This window comes from Mytilus californianus, unplaced genomic scaffold, assembly GCF_021869535.1.
Source record: "Mytilus californianus isolate M0D057914Y unplaced genomic scaffold, xbMytCali1.0.p SCAF_3, whole genome shotgun sequence".
Taxonomy (NCBI): Eukaryota; Metazoa; Mollusca; class Bivalvia; order Mytilida; family Mytilidae; genus Mytilus; species Mytilus californianus.
The window spans coordinates 26,707,639-26,722,471 of NW_026262679.1; the positions used below are offsets into that span (position 1 = coordinate 26,707,639).

Sequence of the window (14,833 nt, forward strand, 5' to 3'; positions counted from 1 at the left end):
TTTCATATGAAATATTTGCCATTGACAATCATACCACATCTCTAGAGGATAGTTGTCTCATTGGCAATCATACCACATCTCCTTATTTTCATATGAAATATTTGCCATTGACAATCATACCACATCTCTACAGGATAGTTGTCTCATTGGCAATCATTCCACATCTCCTTATTTTCATATGAAATATTTGCCATTGACAATCCTACCACATCTCTACAGGATAGTTGTCTCATTGGCAATCATACCACATCTCCTTATTTTCATATTAAATATTTGCCATTGACAATCATACCACATCTCCTTATTTTCATATGAAATATTTGCCATTGGCAATCATACCACATCTCTTTATTTTCATATGAAATATTTGCCATTGGCAATCATACCACATCTCCTTATTTTCATATGAAATATTTGCCATTGGCAATCATACCACATCTCCTTATTTTCATATGAAATATTTGCCATTGGCAATCATACCACATCTCTTTATTTTCATATGAAATATTTGCCATTGACAATCATACCACATCTCTACAGGATAGTTGTCTCATTGGCAATCATACCACATCTCCTTATTTTCATATGAAATATTTGCCATTGACAATCATACCACATCTCTACAGGATAGTTGTCTCATTGGCAATCATACCACATCTCCTTATTTTCATATTAAATATTTGCCATTGACAATCATACCACATCTCCTTATTTTCATATGAAATATTTGCCATTGGCAATCATACCACATCTCTTTATTTTCATATGAAATATTTGCCATTGGCAATCATACCACATCTCCTTATTTTCATATGAAATATTTGCCATTGGCAATCATACCACATCTCTTTATTTTCATATGAAATATTTGCCATTGAAAATTAAGCAAGCAACAGTCAATCAAAAGACCTATTTAGAAATGAGAATATTACGTTAATATTATGTTGTCTTGGTGATCATTTTTGTTTATTTAAATTTCTAACTATCTATTACAGTTTTTTCAGACATTAGGCAAAATTGCAAAAAAAAGTCGATAATAATGGTCCTTAAAGGGCAATTACTCCGATAAGGAGAAGTCTAACGATTTTGACCATGATGACTTATTTGTAGATCTAGTCTTGCTGATCATTTCTGCTGTATGAAGTTTCCTTCTATCTATCATAACTTTGTGATGAGAAAAGGTCACTTGGTCTTTTCGGCCAGGTAAGCTAAAAAGGTATATTTGATTTTGTTAGGGTTTTGAAACGTATGCGATTATATCCCATACGCTTCAAAACCTATATAATCAAAGTATTGAAACACACGTTTTTGAACATTTGGTAAATTGTTAAAAATCAAGCCATTATGATACATAAACACACTCGGTCTTGCTCCTTTTAGAGTTCCCTCAGTTTATTTGTTAATTACTTTGATTCGTATCTTTGAGATTTAATTAAGGAATGACTGTAATATTTTTTCTGTCTATGAAGAAATAACATCAAAAATGTGGTGCACACTGAATAACCCGCGTAGCGGGTTATTTAAAGGTGTGCACCACAATTTTTAGGTTATTTCGAATAGACAGAAAAAATATTACAGTCATTCCTTATAATTTAATTCCAAAAAGGCGTAAATCATGATAAAAACATTGATGACGTCACGGTCACATGACAAAATTATGTCTATGAGCTGATAGACAAAACACTTTCAGCCAATCAGAAGACGTGTTACATCCAAAATTAAATTATTCATCGGTAAACTACTGTTGCCTAGCTTGGATATGTACAGGTACTACATAATCTGGCAAGGTTTAACATGTTTACATGCATTTTTTTTTAAATAGTTTAAATAATTAATAATTGATCGATATTATTTTGTTCTGTAGAAAACAATCGCATAATTTTCATTTGTTTTTAGTGTGTCGGCTCTCTTTATGTACTGCGTCGAAATGTTGAACTGTGTTTTGCAATTTTATTCACACCCAAAGATGTTGAAAATTCAGAATTTGACAGTTTTTTGAAATGAAAACACGGAACTAAAAAAAGCTACCATTGTCGCCTATGTAAATTATATTTTATTTTAACCTTCAGCGATTTGACCATATGTTATTGAAAAGCGTGATAGATGCAGGGTTTTCAATTTCGTTTAACGACATCTTGGTGTAGATAAATATACATGGTTACCAATATCCGTTACTGAACCTCTGTGTGTAATATAGTAGACTAGTCATCACAATGCTATGAAAAACCACAAATATGCATAAACTTTAATATCATTGTCTTTTTCTAAATGTTATATATCCAAACACCTTTTCCGTATCATTTCACGTTTAAGTAATTATCAGAGGCGGATTTAGACGGTTTTCCAGGGTGGCGGGGCCCCCCTTTTGTGGGAAAAATTTGGTTGATTATTTAGGGAATCACTGAAGCATGACTGGAGCGGGCCCCCTCTTAGGCAGTCAGTTGGCCCCCCTTATGAAAATTTCTGGATCCGCCACTGATTATCACTCGGTGATTGAAATCTGAAGACATGTGTGTCAAAAAGCAGTAAATGTTCATACTTCTAATTGTGTTTTAACTTTTATAGGAAGGATATTATGTAATGATGATGCACCATATCATGTTATCTGGTACACGGTGTTCAACTGATTGTTTTAACGACGGAAACCAGTCGATAGTGACCTTCTCTATATGATGCCTTACGTATGTTTGTATGTAATCTATTAGACCTGATAAATATTTCGTTATCAAATTTAATAGAAATAATATAATAAAATAAACAAATGGCCGGAGAAGAGAGAACTATTGTGGTGGCAATGGATGGAAGTGACCATGCAGAAAATGCATTTAACTGTAAGTTTTTAAAATCATTTAAATATTATTTATCAGATTATTTAGTTTCTCATTTGATTGACAAAGTTCATATAATTCTTTTTCACTGCCTAGTGAACATACATTTTTTAGTCGAATCATTATAAAATACTAAAGATGCTTATTTACAATTTTTCGGCATTTACTTAAAAAAGAAAAGTATTTACATTTCATTTGACCATATGACCCATTTATAGACATCTGTTGTATCAAGATGTCATAGGGATTTTATCAATACAACTAGTTTTGACATATTATTTGATATCAGTAAATGTCCATCATGTCAAACATATGTTTCTTTAGATTATATTTTTTCTTTCATCAAAGACACACAATATCCCTTCAATTTTCTCATTCACCAAGGTTGTCAGTTTCGTGGATACCAAAGAATGCAAGCCATTTAATGATAATAAATGAGGCCACAGCCTTGAAGTAGGATCATGTAACGGCTAGTCAGGACAAACTGTTCAAATAATGAACCGATTTGACCATATACTATTCAAATAAAAAAATTCAAAAATCCGCTTAACCTTGACATGTATGTCAATTACCAAAGATTGACGTTGTCGTAAAGTACTGAGATGAAGCCTTAGGATATTTCTGTTTGTCTACCTGCGTGGTTTTTTTTATAATCTCAAGTATATTTTAATACATCACACACATATGTACACGCTCCACTGTTACCACAAATTGAAAATAATTCCACTTTGACGTTGTATTGTTGGGCTTCTTTTCCATTTGAAATAATTCTCGATTACTCGATACTGATAAAAACGTAAATTACATAAATTGTAAGCCAAGCTCAAAGGAATCATCGATAAATATGGTAAATGATAAGAAAATGTTACTCGTGTGATAGGCACGAATGTTATCAAAGATCCTTTTAGTTTTGTTAACTTTCCTATGTTTGAGTTCTAAATGTTTTTCTTATAACATGTAGTATCCTCTCTATTAAATGAGCAGATATTACTGTTAACATCAACCTTATAAAGTAAGAATCAGTATTGAAATACAGGTATGCTATCCTAATCCCTATGAGATTTCTTTTAGCGAATTGGAGCCTACAAGTTAAAGGTTAAAGATCTAAGGTTTTCTAATCTGACTTTACTATTTAATGCGGAAAATATTGTTCTTGGGTCAGAGTCTTGGGATGTTTCCCTAAACTTATTCACTATTCTGGTTAAGTATTATATTTATACATGTCGCTTTAACACTTCATTACCGACTCTTACAGGGGCGATAGCTATGATTAAAAATTCCTACCAAATAGAAAAAATATCTACCTCCTTTTACAGATCCCCTAAAGCAAGAGAGAAATTTGATAGTAAATGGGAATTGATTAAAAACTTAGTTTACATTTGAGGAGAGATCTTTCTTTTTTGTACTCACTTTAGGCTTTATAATAATTCATGTAGAATTAATAATATGTTGATGCGCATCACAACTGGACAGTGATTTGTGTGCATCATAAAAGTGCTATCTATGATGTTTATTGATATTGTTATATATATATTGATACACTTGTTTTTGCTTGATTGTATTTGAATTATCTCCCCTTGACTTAGGTTGTCTTTTACTGTTGTTATTTATTTTGTGATTCTGTCCAACATGTCCTGTCTGACCCTTATCTGTTAATGATCTCTGGTGGCCTCTCCTGGTACCTCTCATGTTCAACATCATAGTATTGACAGTGATGCATGTGGCAAGAGGAGAAGGCTGATGCCATCATTAACAATATCAACATATTCATGTACTCTAATCCAGAGTGATAAATGATGAGTATGATCTAATAGATAATTATCATATAGATAATAAAAAATTAGCATTTTTAACTTTTTAACCTTAGACTGTTATTGAAAAATTTAATATTAATACATGTATTATAAATTATCTATGTATTCATGTATCACAATGCTTGGTGCTTTTTCAGATAAAATAAAAATAAATTACAAAAAAAGTATTGAAATTTTTCAAACATTTAGAAACATAATTATAATAAACTACTGATAACTTCATTGATATTGCAATTAGACAATTAATTTTTAATATCCATTCTCAACTATTGTTTGTCAAAAAATTGAAGTAGTGATTAACACCTGCAAAAGCATATGGATTTGTCAATTATATCCCCACAGACAATAAATCCACTGAATTGAATTTGCATTATTTGTTCACGCTTTTTGTTAATTGTGCAGGTGGGTAAAATGTTTATAAAAACAATGTATATCTTTTACACAGAAAAGGACACTTGTCTATGCTATCAAACTTTATGCATGTAACACTGCTTCTAGCCGTCTAAATTTTGAATTAGATGAATAAATTAAGGATTTAAAAAACACAAAATTTCACAAAAATTAGCTTTTTCGTAAGGATAAAAGTTTATAAGAAATGCTTTAATATTACAATATACAATGTAATCAGAAGTAATCCAAAGTAATCATGATTATTTTAACGAAAAGTAATATAATGTTATTAATTACATTTGAATTTAGGTGTTATTGTAATGTAATCGATTACATTAAATTAGCAAAGTAATTGTAATCTAATCGATTACATTAAATAAGCAAAGCAATTGTAATCTAATCGATTACATTTTAAAGTAATCGACCCCATCCCTGCTTTAAATCTTTAATATAACATTTCGGATGAACTTTTTCTATACGTAAAATCCAGGGTAAAAATCCACCACCATAGACATCTTCAAGCCAACAAAAAGGCACATTTTTTGTCCTTCAAGCATTTCATTTATATCGTCAGCGGACATAATTGAGGAAGGTCCTGCACAATAAGCATGATAAGGAGGACGTTGCAAAGGGGTAGTCCGACGAACACATATACCATTTATCACGCGGATTACGATATGGTATAGCTTCTATAAGAATAAAACATTCTAAAACCTTGGTTTTGTTTCGTTTATTGCTAAGATAAGGTATTAGAAATGGAATGTTAATGGTGATATCATCGTCAATCTTCATGACATAAGTCACATTGTTGTAAAATCCATTCACCCAGAACAAGCTAAATACTCGTTTATATGTTAAATATCTGTAGCTGTCTATAAAATTTCCTTGAATAAGGTCTCTGTATTTGACACTTTCCTCATCAATGTCCATCTGCTGAGTATTATTCACGGTTTCCCAAAGCACAATGACATATTCAATATGTGTATTGTCAAATTCCAAATATCCAAATGTATTCCTTATAGCTGTGAACAAGGTTTGTGGGTGTGTTCTGGGGGTTATTGACAATTTAATGAAGTGACGACTCTTTTGCTTATATCTAAGGTTCTGCTGCTGCGTGTTATGCTGTAATTAGAACAAGCAATTTAATGTACAACTTTATTCAGTGCTGATCGATTCAAACTGATATAATACAATATTCAAACATATTGTAGCGGGCAGGGGCTTGAAATGCTTGACCCAAAAGTTTTACTCAAAATTATGAGTGTTTTGGAAATTGCTAAGTCAGTATGACAAGATATGATCTGGTCAGTATAATATAGGCATTTGCTAAAAGTCACATAAATAAGTTTCTATATTTTATTCATTTCAAGACTCAGATATTTTCATTGATATTCAACATGTTCAAGATAAACAACAACAATTTTAAGTAGTAAGATACTTAAATTATAAACTTTTAGATTATATATGACAAGAATCTATTCAGTATACATGTAATAATTTATCTCTACACTCAAGAGATACTTATTATAATTTTAAAGATTGCAGGATAACTTTGGCTGTGCAATTCTAATAAAAAATAACACTTGCTATTACCAATATAATTGTATGTTGGTGTGTCAGAAAAATACTTAAAAGTCCTGCTATATTAATAAGAAAATAAATTACCCTTACAGAAAATACTAATTTCAAGTGAATTTAGTCAGAATACCTCTTTCTGACAGTTTTGTAAATAGTAATAACTGATACCTCACCAGTTATATAAAAAAAAATGTTTATTATCATTAGTTATATTCAGAACCTTTCCTAAATAACTAACAATAAAATACAATTTATACCTTAAATAAACTGTTTTGTTTATTATAATTTCTAGACCTTTAGGAAATTATCCCTTAATTGCCTAATGTTTTCCTATTTAATTTTATTTATTAGAAAGAAAAAAAAACAAACGTTAACAGTAACATGAAATACAATGAACAATTTCAATAATCCTAACTTTAAAAGATAAACTAGAAATAAAGCTTTGCCGGCAATAATACGATAATTAACCCAAAAGATATTTTAAAACAGTTTTAAGAACTTTCCTAAATTTACTAAAAGAATAAAATACTTTAAGCAATAGATCAAAAATGTAGGAGTCCGGCTCCTAAGAGTCCGCTAAAAATGAAATATTCCTTTCTAACTTAGAAAACGCTAAATTTACTATTTTCCTTTACAATTTAACCCCCCCAAAAAAATGAAGTTTGTGAGAAAAATTAACCATTTTGACAAAAATTACTGATGAGCGAAATAAAATACTAACTGTAACGACCAAAGATTTAAGCAGAACTGACGAACAAGCGTCGAAATTACGTCAATGTTGGATTGTTGGCAAAGTTGGAAATTGTTGGATCGCGCGCTTGCTGTCCAACGAAATATTTGAAATCTCAAATAAATTACAAAAATCATAATAATATACAATTTTAGTAACAGTCATATAATAAACAAATTTTGCATGGTACTAAACAAATTTCTATAGTAGCTAAAAATACACCAATAAAACTTCACCGGAAGTCACAATACGTAAACAACATTGCCAAAAGTTATGTGTGTCACCGGCGAACCAAAATGACAAATATCAAGGATAGTGAGCATTAACATCTACAAAACATTGAAGACGTTGACTACAAATACTAAAAGGAATTACAAAGAGTATTTGAAAACAGTTGCCGAAACGTAAAAATAGTGTTTTTATTGAAACATCGTCCCAAGTGACACATGGGTTCCACTGCGCATGTCAGTACATTTCATTCATAAAATTCAAGCAAGGTGCGTGGATTTACTACGAGATTTACTACGATCTACTAGTACAGTTGCTACAATTGGATCATCACAAAAATACAAGACATCCAGTTGGATTATTACTATGAACTGGTAAATTATAACATGAACTTCAAATAGTTTATCAAATATTCAAATGACAGTAATTCAATATTTCTAGAAAATCATAATATTGTAATTGTTCCAACTTTACTTAATTAAATGTAAATTAAAACTTATTTGTTTCAATTATGAATATGTTTCAGACTACAATCATTACAAATAATATAGTACAAGTTATTTCACACAGTTACTGTTTCCTACATAATAAGACTTTCATAAAAAAATACAGAATATTAAACAATATGCTTTATTAATACCAATTAAAACATACATCAAAAATATCTTCTCCCTGTCTATGTAAACTTACATGTACATCACACATGTCACAATAAAATACATGTACCCTAGTCTTCGTACTCTACAATATAAACATACATAACATAATAAGAAAGCATAGCGTCTCTGATGAATAAATCAACTGTAAAATAATACATGAATTAAGACATTGAACACCCCAAATTATGTTCACATTTATCAAGAGATAGGGGAAACTGGGTCACGCCAACAAGGATGTCATGGAGTGTTTGGATAACGCAATAGAAGCATGATCCTTATAAAAACAATTGGACAGCATTAAACAGGTTGAGACCAAACCCCCTATATAGTGATAACACCTGCATAGAGTGATTATCCTTCTATAGAGGGATAAAAATTTTCTCTTTATAGAAGGGATATATTTGTTTAGACTGGATTTAAAGCAGGAAGATGGCAAAGGTGCATTTTCTAGATATTGGCTATAATCTGTAGCATTATAAGTATCAATTATTGCACTTTACTAAAAATTGGGATGCCCAGTTTTCTGTTTAAGTGACAGAAGTTGCGGTAATAGTTCCATATGGCACACCCACCATACTAAAAGAACACAATACTGTATTACAGTTTATTCCGTGGGGGTGTCATATGGAACTCTTTCCGAACTTGCAATCTATTGTGTACCTATCTGAACACCTGATCATTAACAATAGGGACAGTTGATCTATAAATTTTATGTTTAATCTAACAATAGAAATCTGTTCATTGAGGCATAACTGAGTGGAATTTACCTGATCATCACAGCTTTTAATTATGATGAACAAAAGATTGTTTATTCAATCAGTTTAGCAGTATACTAGACATGTGCATATTAAATTTAGTACATCAATTGATGCATCCAATGTTGCAGGTTACTGCCATAATAAGTAGAAAATGCGCAGTTGCCATGTTCTGCTTTAAATCCAGTCTTAACAAATATATCCTTCTATAATTATATCCCTCTATAGAAGGGTAATAATAATATACATGTATTATCACCATAAATGGGGTTTGTTCCCAACCTGTTAAAACACAACATATTTTGAAATAAAAGCAATTGGACAGACGTTCAAAGACAATACACTGTAAATAATTAAAATATAAGTAACCTGCTATCTATATAACCTTTAATCTTTGTACACTAATCCTTAATCAATGCCAAATAGCAAATCGTATCTGAACACCCCCTTTTTTCCTTACTTTTGACCTTTCACTATATTTAGTCGTTTGATAATAGAATTATATGAATCGTGCAATTTGCCAAAACATATAAATAATAACGGTTAACTCTTTGTTTTACCTAGAAATGCCTACTATTTGTACAATTCCACATTTTTGTTTTGGTCGCGAAAAATTAGAGAATGCGGTTTCAAATAATGGGAGATAATCTGATCATGCTCCAATCAAAGACCCAAAAGATAAACATACACAGTAGTGTGCTATGATACAATAAAATAAGTATAACGAAGAAAATAATGTTGACATAGAAATTAGAGCATCAATAAAAGTAGTTATGACAATATAAAATACACAAATTAACGTATCTACATACAGACAAAACTTTACTATTAACGGAACTGTTTAAATCGTTTCTTGAAAGCGTCTAGTACTTTCTCAAAACTATAAACACTTGGAAAAACATAATACTAAACATATGTACATAAACAGAAAAGACTTTACATAAGAAAATCAGACTTAGTCCTTTATCTAAAATATAAAATTACATGAACTTGGAACTCAAGTTTGAAATGCAAAAATATGTAAACTGAAATAAGCAGGATGCGAGTGCATCAGACACATAAACCAGTAAAGACATTCAACCACTTTAAAGAATGGGAAACCAAGACTATGTAATTTGACCAAACATTTTAAATAAAGTAAATTTATAACACCGAACTCTTCTACAAAATAATAAATTGAACCTGTAATTAGAACAAGTAATTTAAAGTACAACTTTATTAAGTGCTGGTCGAATTCAAACTGACCAGCACTGGCGCTTGTTACTTGTTATCCAATTTACAATTGAGTTTCCAGGTGAGGTTCAGCAAGGTTTACTTTTTGTGTTACCAAAGGGTTAGATTAAAAAATTTCCCCTGGCTGGCCCCATATCATAAAAGGGGACGCTAAAAAAAATGTAACTATTATTTAGTTTATTCATTAATAAACGGATTAGTGATGTTCGTTAAGAAGGAAATAACCCCAGATTATGTCATTTAAATTTGTATGGACACACATGATTTATATCACTCTATTGTCCTGTGTCTTAAGATAAATTTCTCAAGATTATAAAAGTTAGAATAAAGCAAACTGCTCTCGACCAATGAAATTGTAGGATTTGGTGTTTCTTAATTGTGAAGAATGAATGTAAATCATGTTCTTAGTAAGTGATTATCCATTGTTTTAAACCTATTTACAGTTAAAAAAAGAGTTTCTATGTATAAGTTACAAATGCCCCCAAAGCACATTGACCGGCTTGAAAGGATTTGTGATTGAAACTGACTAAATGTTTAATTTAAAAAAAAACAACAAAATCAAAATAAGTTGAAGTTTACTGGTTCTGTAAAAAAATTAATACCATTGATGTTATTATGAAAATATTAAGAACTTCAAACTAACTAAAAAGTTGAACAACATCAAAGCGATGCAAAAAAAAAAAAGAAAAAAGTTTTAAAATTGAATATAAACTATATTGGTAAGAACAATAATTTCCAATATTCTGATAAAATTAAGAGAAATGCAGGAATTTAATTTAACTTAAGAATATTTATAAATGGCATTTTATTTGAACATTTAGTTTTAGTTAATTACTTTACACAATGAAGTGGTATTTGATGTAAAGAGCTGCACTACAATATTGGATGTGAAATAAAATTTAGTTTTAACTCAAAATCATGGATTTATTGATTTGAACTGTGAATAAACTAAAAGATAATTCCTCACTAAAATACTAAATGATTTACATTCATACTCACCATTAGGAAACTTATACAATTCCTACGTAATGTTGTGTCATCTAATGTCTGAAACACAATTTATTTTAATTTACAAAATTAAAAGAAAGTCTTTACATCACTAAAACTAATCCATAAATGAAATTAATGCATAAAAAGGAAGTCATGCATTAATAATAAACTTGCACTGACAATGAAACGAATTCTTGAATACAACCAATCAAGAGATCATTTGAGCATTGAGCACTTTACAATATTCTAAGTTTGTAAGAGAATGATAATCACTTTCATCATGATAAGTACTCGCCAACGCTCGTACTTAATCATGAAGAAAGGGATTACCATTCTCTTACATAAACTTAATTTACATGACTGCTAAATAATGACATATGTAATAAAATTAATTGGAATGATTAATACACAATTCTTTCTATCAATAAAGTTAGAATGCAGTTGATGAGGCAAGAAGTTGAAAGTAAAATTTCACTGTCACATATTTCCCACTCGGGCAGAAAATGTCTTCGTCCGCGATGAAAGTAATTTTTGTTTTTAAATTTCGAAAATATAAATAGATAATTCCCCATTTTGTAAGGAAGACGTCTGACACAAGTAACGTTGAGAGTTTAGCATAAGCTATAAAATGTTTTACTTTTCTAGCACTGTATGGATTTATCTTAATGTATTTTGGTAATGGTATTTCATGTTTTGTATTGGTGCCATGAATAGAAAAAATCATGACAATCTGCATGCAATATCTTATGATAAAAATACCTAAGATTCTCGTGTTTGTAATTGTTTCTGGTACTCTTATAATCCCATCTGTAGGACAGAGTGATAATTTGATCAATGGTATAGTGATACATGATAGTTCATTTGTAATTTCAATTAAAACTTTAGTATGGTTGCTACTTGTAGACCTTTTGTAGAAAGAGATTGTAAAAATGGCTAATGTGATTGTGGTGATTATGGATAATATAACAAATGGCCATGGATTGTATTGTGTGTTGAAGATGTTTTCAATGGTGCCAGATGTTGTAGTTTTTGAAATAAGTTTGTAAATGAATGTTGGAAATGGTGATGGAATAGATAAACGTTTTGCCTGTGGAATCTTTTGCAAAAGAAGTACTGTGTCCGTCAGTAAGCGAACTTTGTTAAAAAGTGTAAAACATGATATTGCAAGAATGGAAGACAGATTTAAAGCTGCAATAGCAAGGATGGTGCTATTATCAAGCCATAAATCATCCACTGAAATTTCACCATCAATAAGAGGTTCCAAGAGGGATGTGAAGACAGTCTGTTCTTAATCTTTTTTGTTAATTCTTTTTAAACTGAGATGCAAAGTTCTATCTTGTGAAAGAATGTTTCAAAACGTGTGATTAGAAATATGTATTATATATATCAAATAATTACACCTTATGTAAGAATCCTGGGTTTTGATTGGTTGATAGCCAGTGTATTTTTCACCAATTTTCTTTTATCAAATGAATATCGTTCATTTTTAACAGCGCCGGGGTATATGCAAAAAGGATATGCCTTTCTTACCCTCTCTGCCGTGGTATTTGCCAAAAAATACTCTATCCGACTGGACGCTTGAAATGTCACGATCATCAATGCGTTTTATGTCACGATCATCAATGCGTTTTGTACGTTAACATTCGGTGTAATTAAACAGATATAGCATGTTCTTGAGGGGTATTTGCGAAAAATACCAGTCTTGAGAATGAATTTCCCTCGCCTTACGGCTTGCGAAATTTATCATTCTCTCGACTGGTATTTTTCGCAAATACCCCTCCTTAACATGATATATCTGTTCAAAATATTTTCTTAGGAACAAAAATTGAATCGGTAGATAATGAACATCTACATGGAATGTGAATGAAGCAAAAATGGCAGCCTTTCACAATGTTATGTTTGTTTTGACACTAAAATGCCAGAGTGTTCGTCTTGTAGACTAAAAGAGTGCTATCAAAAATTTGTCCGATGGAAGGATGTAGTATGTTTAAAACAAATCTAAAATCCCACTGTTCGTGAATATGAGATTTTGAGTTAAAATATAGAGAAGATATACAATAAGTGACAGATGAAGGATCTGCATGACGCAAGTAAAAACCTTTGTATTTATCACTAAGAGTGAGTTGAATATGCTTGATAGTATTCTATAAAATTTTTAGTGATATGAGGAAGGGAGATAATTTGCCTTTCACCATTTCATCAATTCCAATAGTTTGATCAATAAAAAAATTTGATAATTTAATGCTTAATTCTTCAAAGTGTGCTACAAAGGCGTAGGCCCGGTAAGACCCCTTTTTGGCCAAAATATAGCATTTTTACAAATCTGTTCAAAATGTAAACTTTTAGCTATTATTGAAAAGTATAATACTTTTGTTACATAAATACGGGCTGTTTTTGACAATGCAATGCACATGCATCAGGTACTAGCATCATTAATGCATGCGAAATAATTAAAATTTTTACAGTTTTAGCATTTGTGCTAATCTTTAGACGGTTTTTGTCTAAACTGGAAGTGGCCGCACTTGTGTTCAGTTTTAATACTTATATATATATGTTGTATTTAATGCATACCATATATAAAGGTTGAGACTGAACACGACTGCGGCCACTAACATTTTAGATAAAAACCATCTGAAAAGTGACGTTTTATGGCATATTTGATAGATTTTATATATTTGAGCTTGAAATTTAGCGTCTTTTATGACCAAATCAGTTCACGTCTTTTGCATAAACTAATTGAATCGACTGAAGTGCATAATTTAGTGTTTGAAAAATGTCAAAACAATTTCATCAGATGTACTTCAAATTTTAGGCCAAAATCAGCCCTTATCGGACCTTCTCCTTTAGCAGTTTCAAAAGTTACATTTTGGATACTTTCATAATTTTTCTGAATGCCACTCATATTGTTATGGAGACGACTATCAGTATTTGTCACGAAGGACGACAACTCTTCATCACGGTGTGACATAGCTGATACAAATTTATTATTTCTCGCAGCCAAAATATTGACATGTCTTGCCATTTTTTAGACATTTTTAACTGTGGCTGTTCCTAATAACGATCGGGAAATCGATCACACAAGGACACAAAGTCCTTTTTTACTTCTACTCTGGGTAAGAGTATTCAAACGTTGGTCTGCTTTTGGAACTGAGCCATGTATAATATCAACAGTAGTGTTTATACTTGCTGTTACTTCTGTTCGAACAGCTGATAGCTGCGAAATGACTTGATTGAGTATGTGACAATTCTGGTGTAATATATCACATCTTGGAAAATTGGATGAAGATAACTTGTGAGGAAGGGGTATCTCGAAAGTATGAAGCCAATTTTCACTACCGAAAACCAATGTCTGCTTCCTTGCCAAAAGTTACTCCATAGTTGATGCGGTGCAACTGTATTTTCCCATCTGCAATTACGGCACATAAGCCAACAATGAAAATCCAGGTAAAAACTGTGGCATACCTTTAGAAAACAAAGAAAGAATATCAAGAGATGTGCAGTGTGAGTCGTTTTAGGGATAGCTAGTCCCTAGTAGCAATATTCACATGACAAACCTCAAAATTTTGACATACGCCACACAGAAAACAAAGTTGAAGGAATATCTGGAGTAGATGAGTCTAAACTATGC

At 31.1% G+C, this 14,833-nt stretch overlaps 1 protein-coding gene and 1 long non-coding RNA gene across 2 annotated transcripts in view; one reads left to right on the top strand and one right to left on the bottom strand.

Annotated features, from left to right (window-relative positions):
- Nucleotides 1-2,566: 2,566 nt before the first annotated feature.
- The window catches only part of LOC127734252 (universal stress protein Sll1388-like), a 38,709-nt gene continuing 26,442 nt past the window's right edge, over nucleotides 2,567-14,833 (top strand). The window contains exon 1 of the mRNA XM_052244031.1: nucleotides 2,567-2,831. Within this exon, the coding sequence (XP_052099991.1) occupies nucleotides 2,762-2,831 (70 nt within the window). The 5' untranslated portion in view covers nucleotides 2,567-2,761. The remainder of the gene's footprint in view (nucleotides 2,832-14,833) is intronic.
- Nucleotides 4,697-9,635, bottom strand: LOC127734261 (uncharacterized). Its single transcript, XR_007997489.1, has 2 exons — nucleotides 9,543-9,635; nucleotides 4,697-6,154 (listed from the first exon to the last, which is right to left on the bottom strand). It is a non-coding gene; the product is annotated as an uncharacterized LOC127734261 (long non-coding RNA).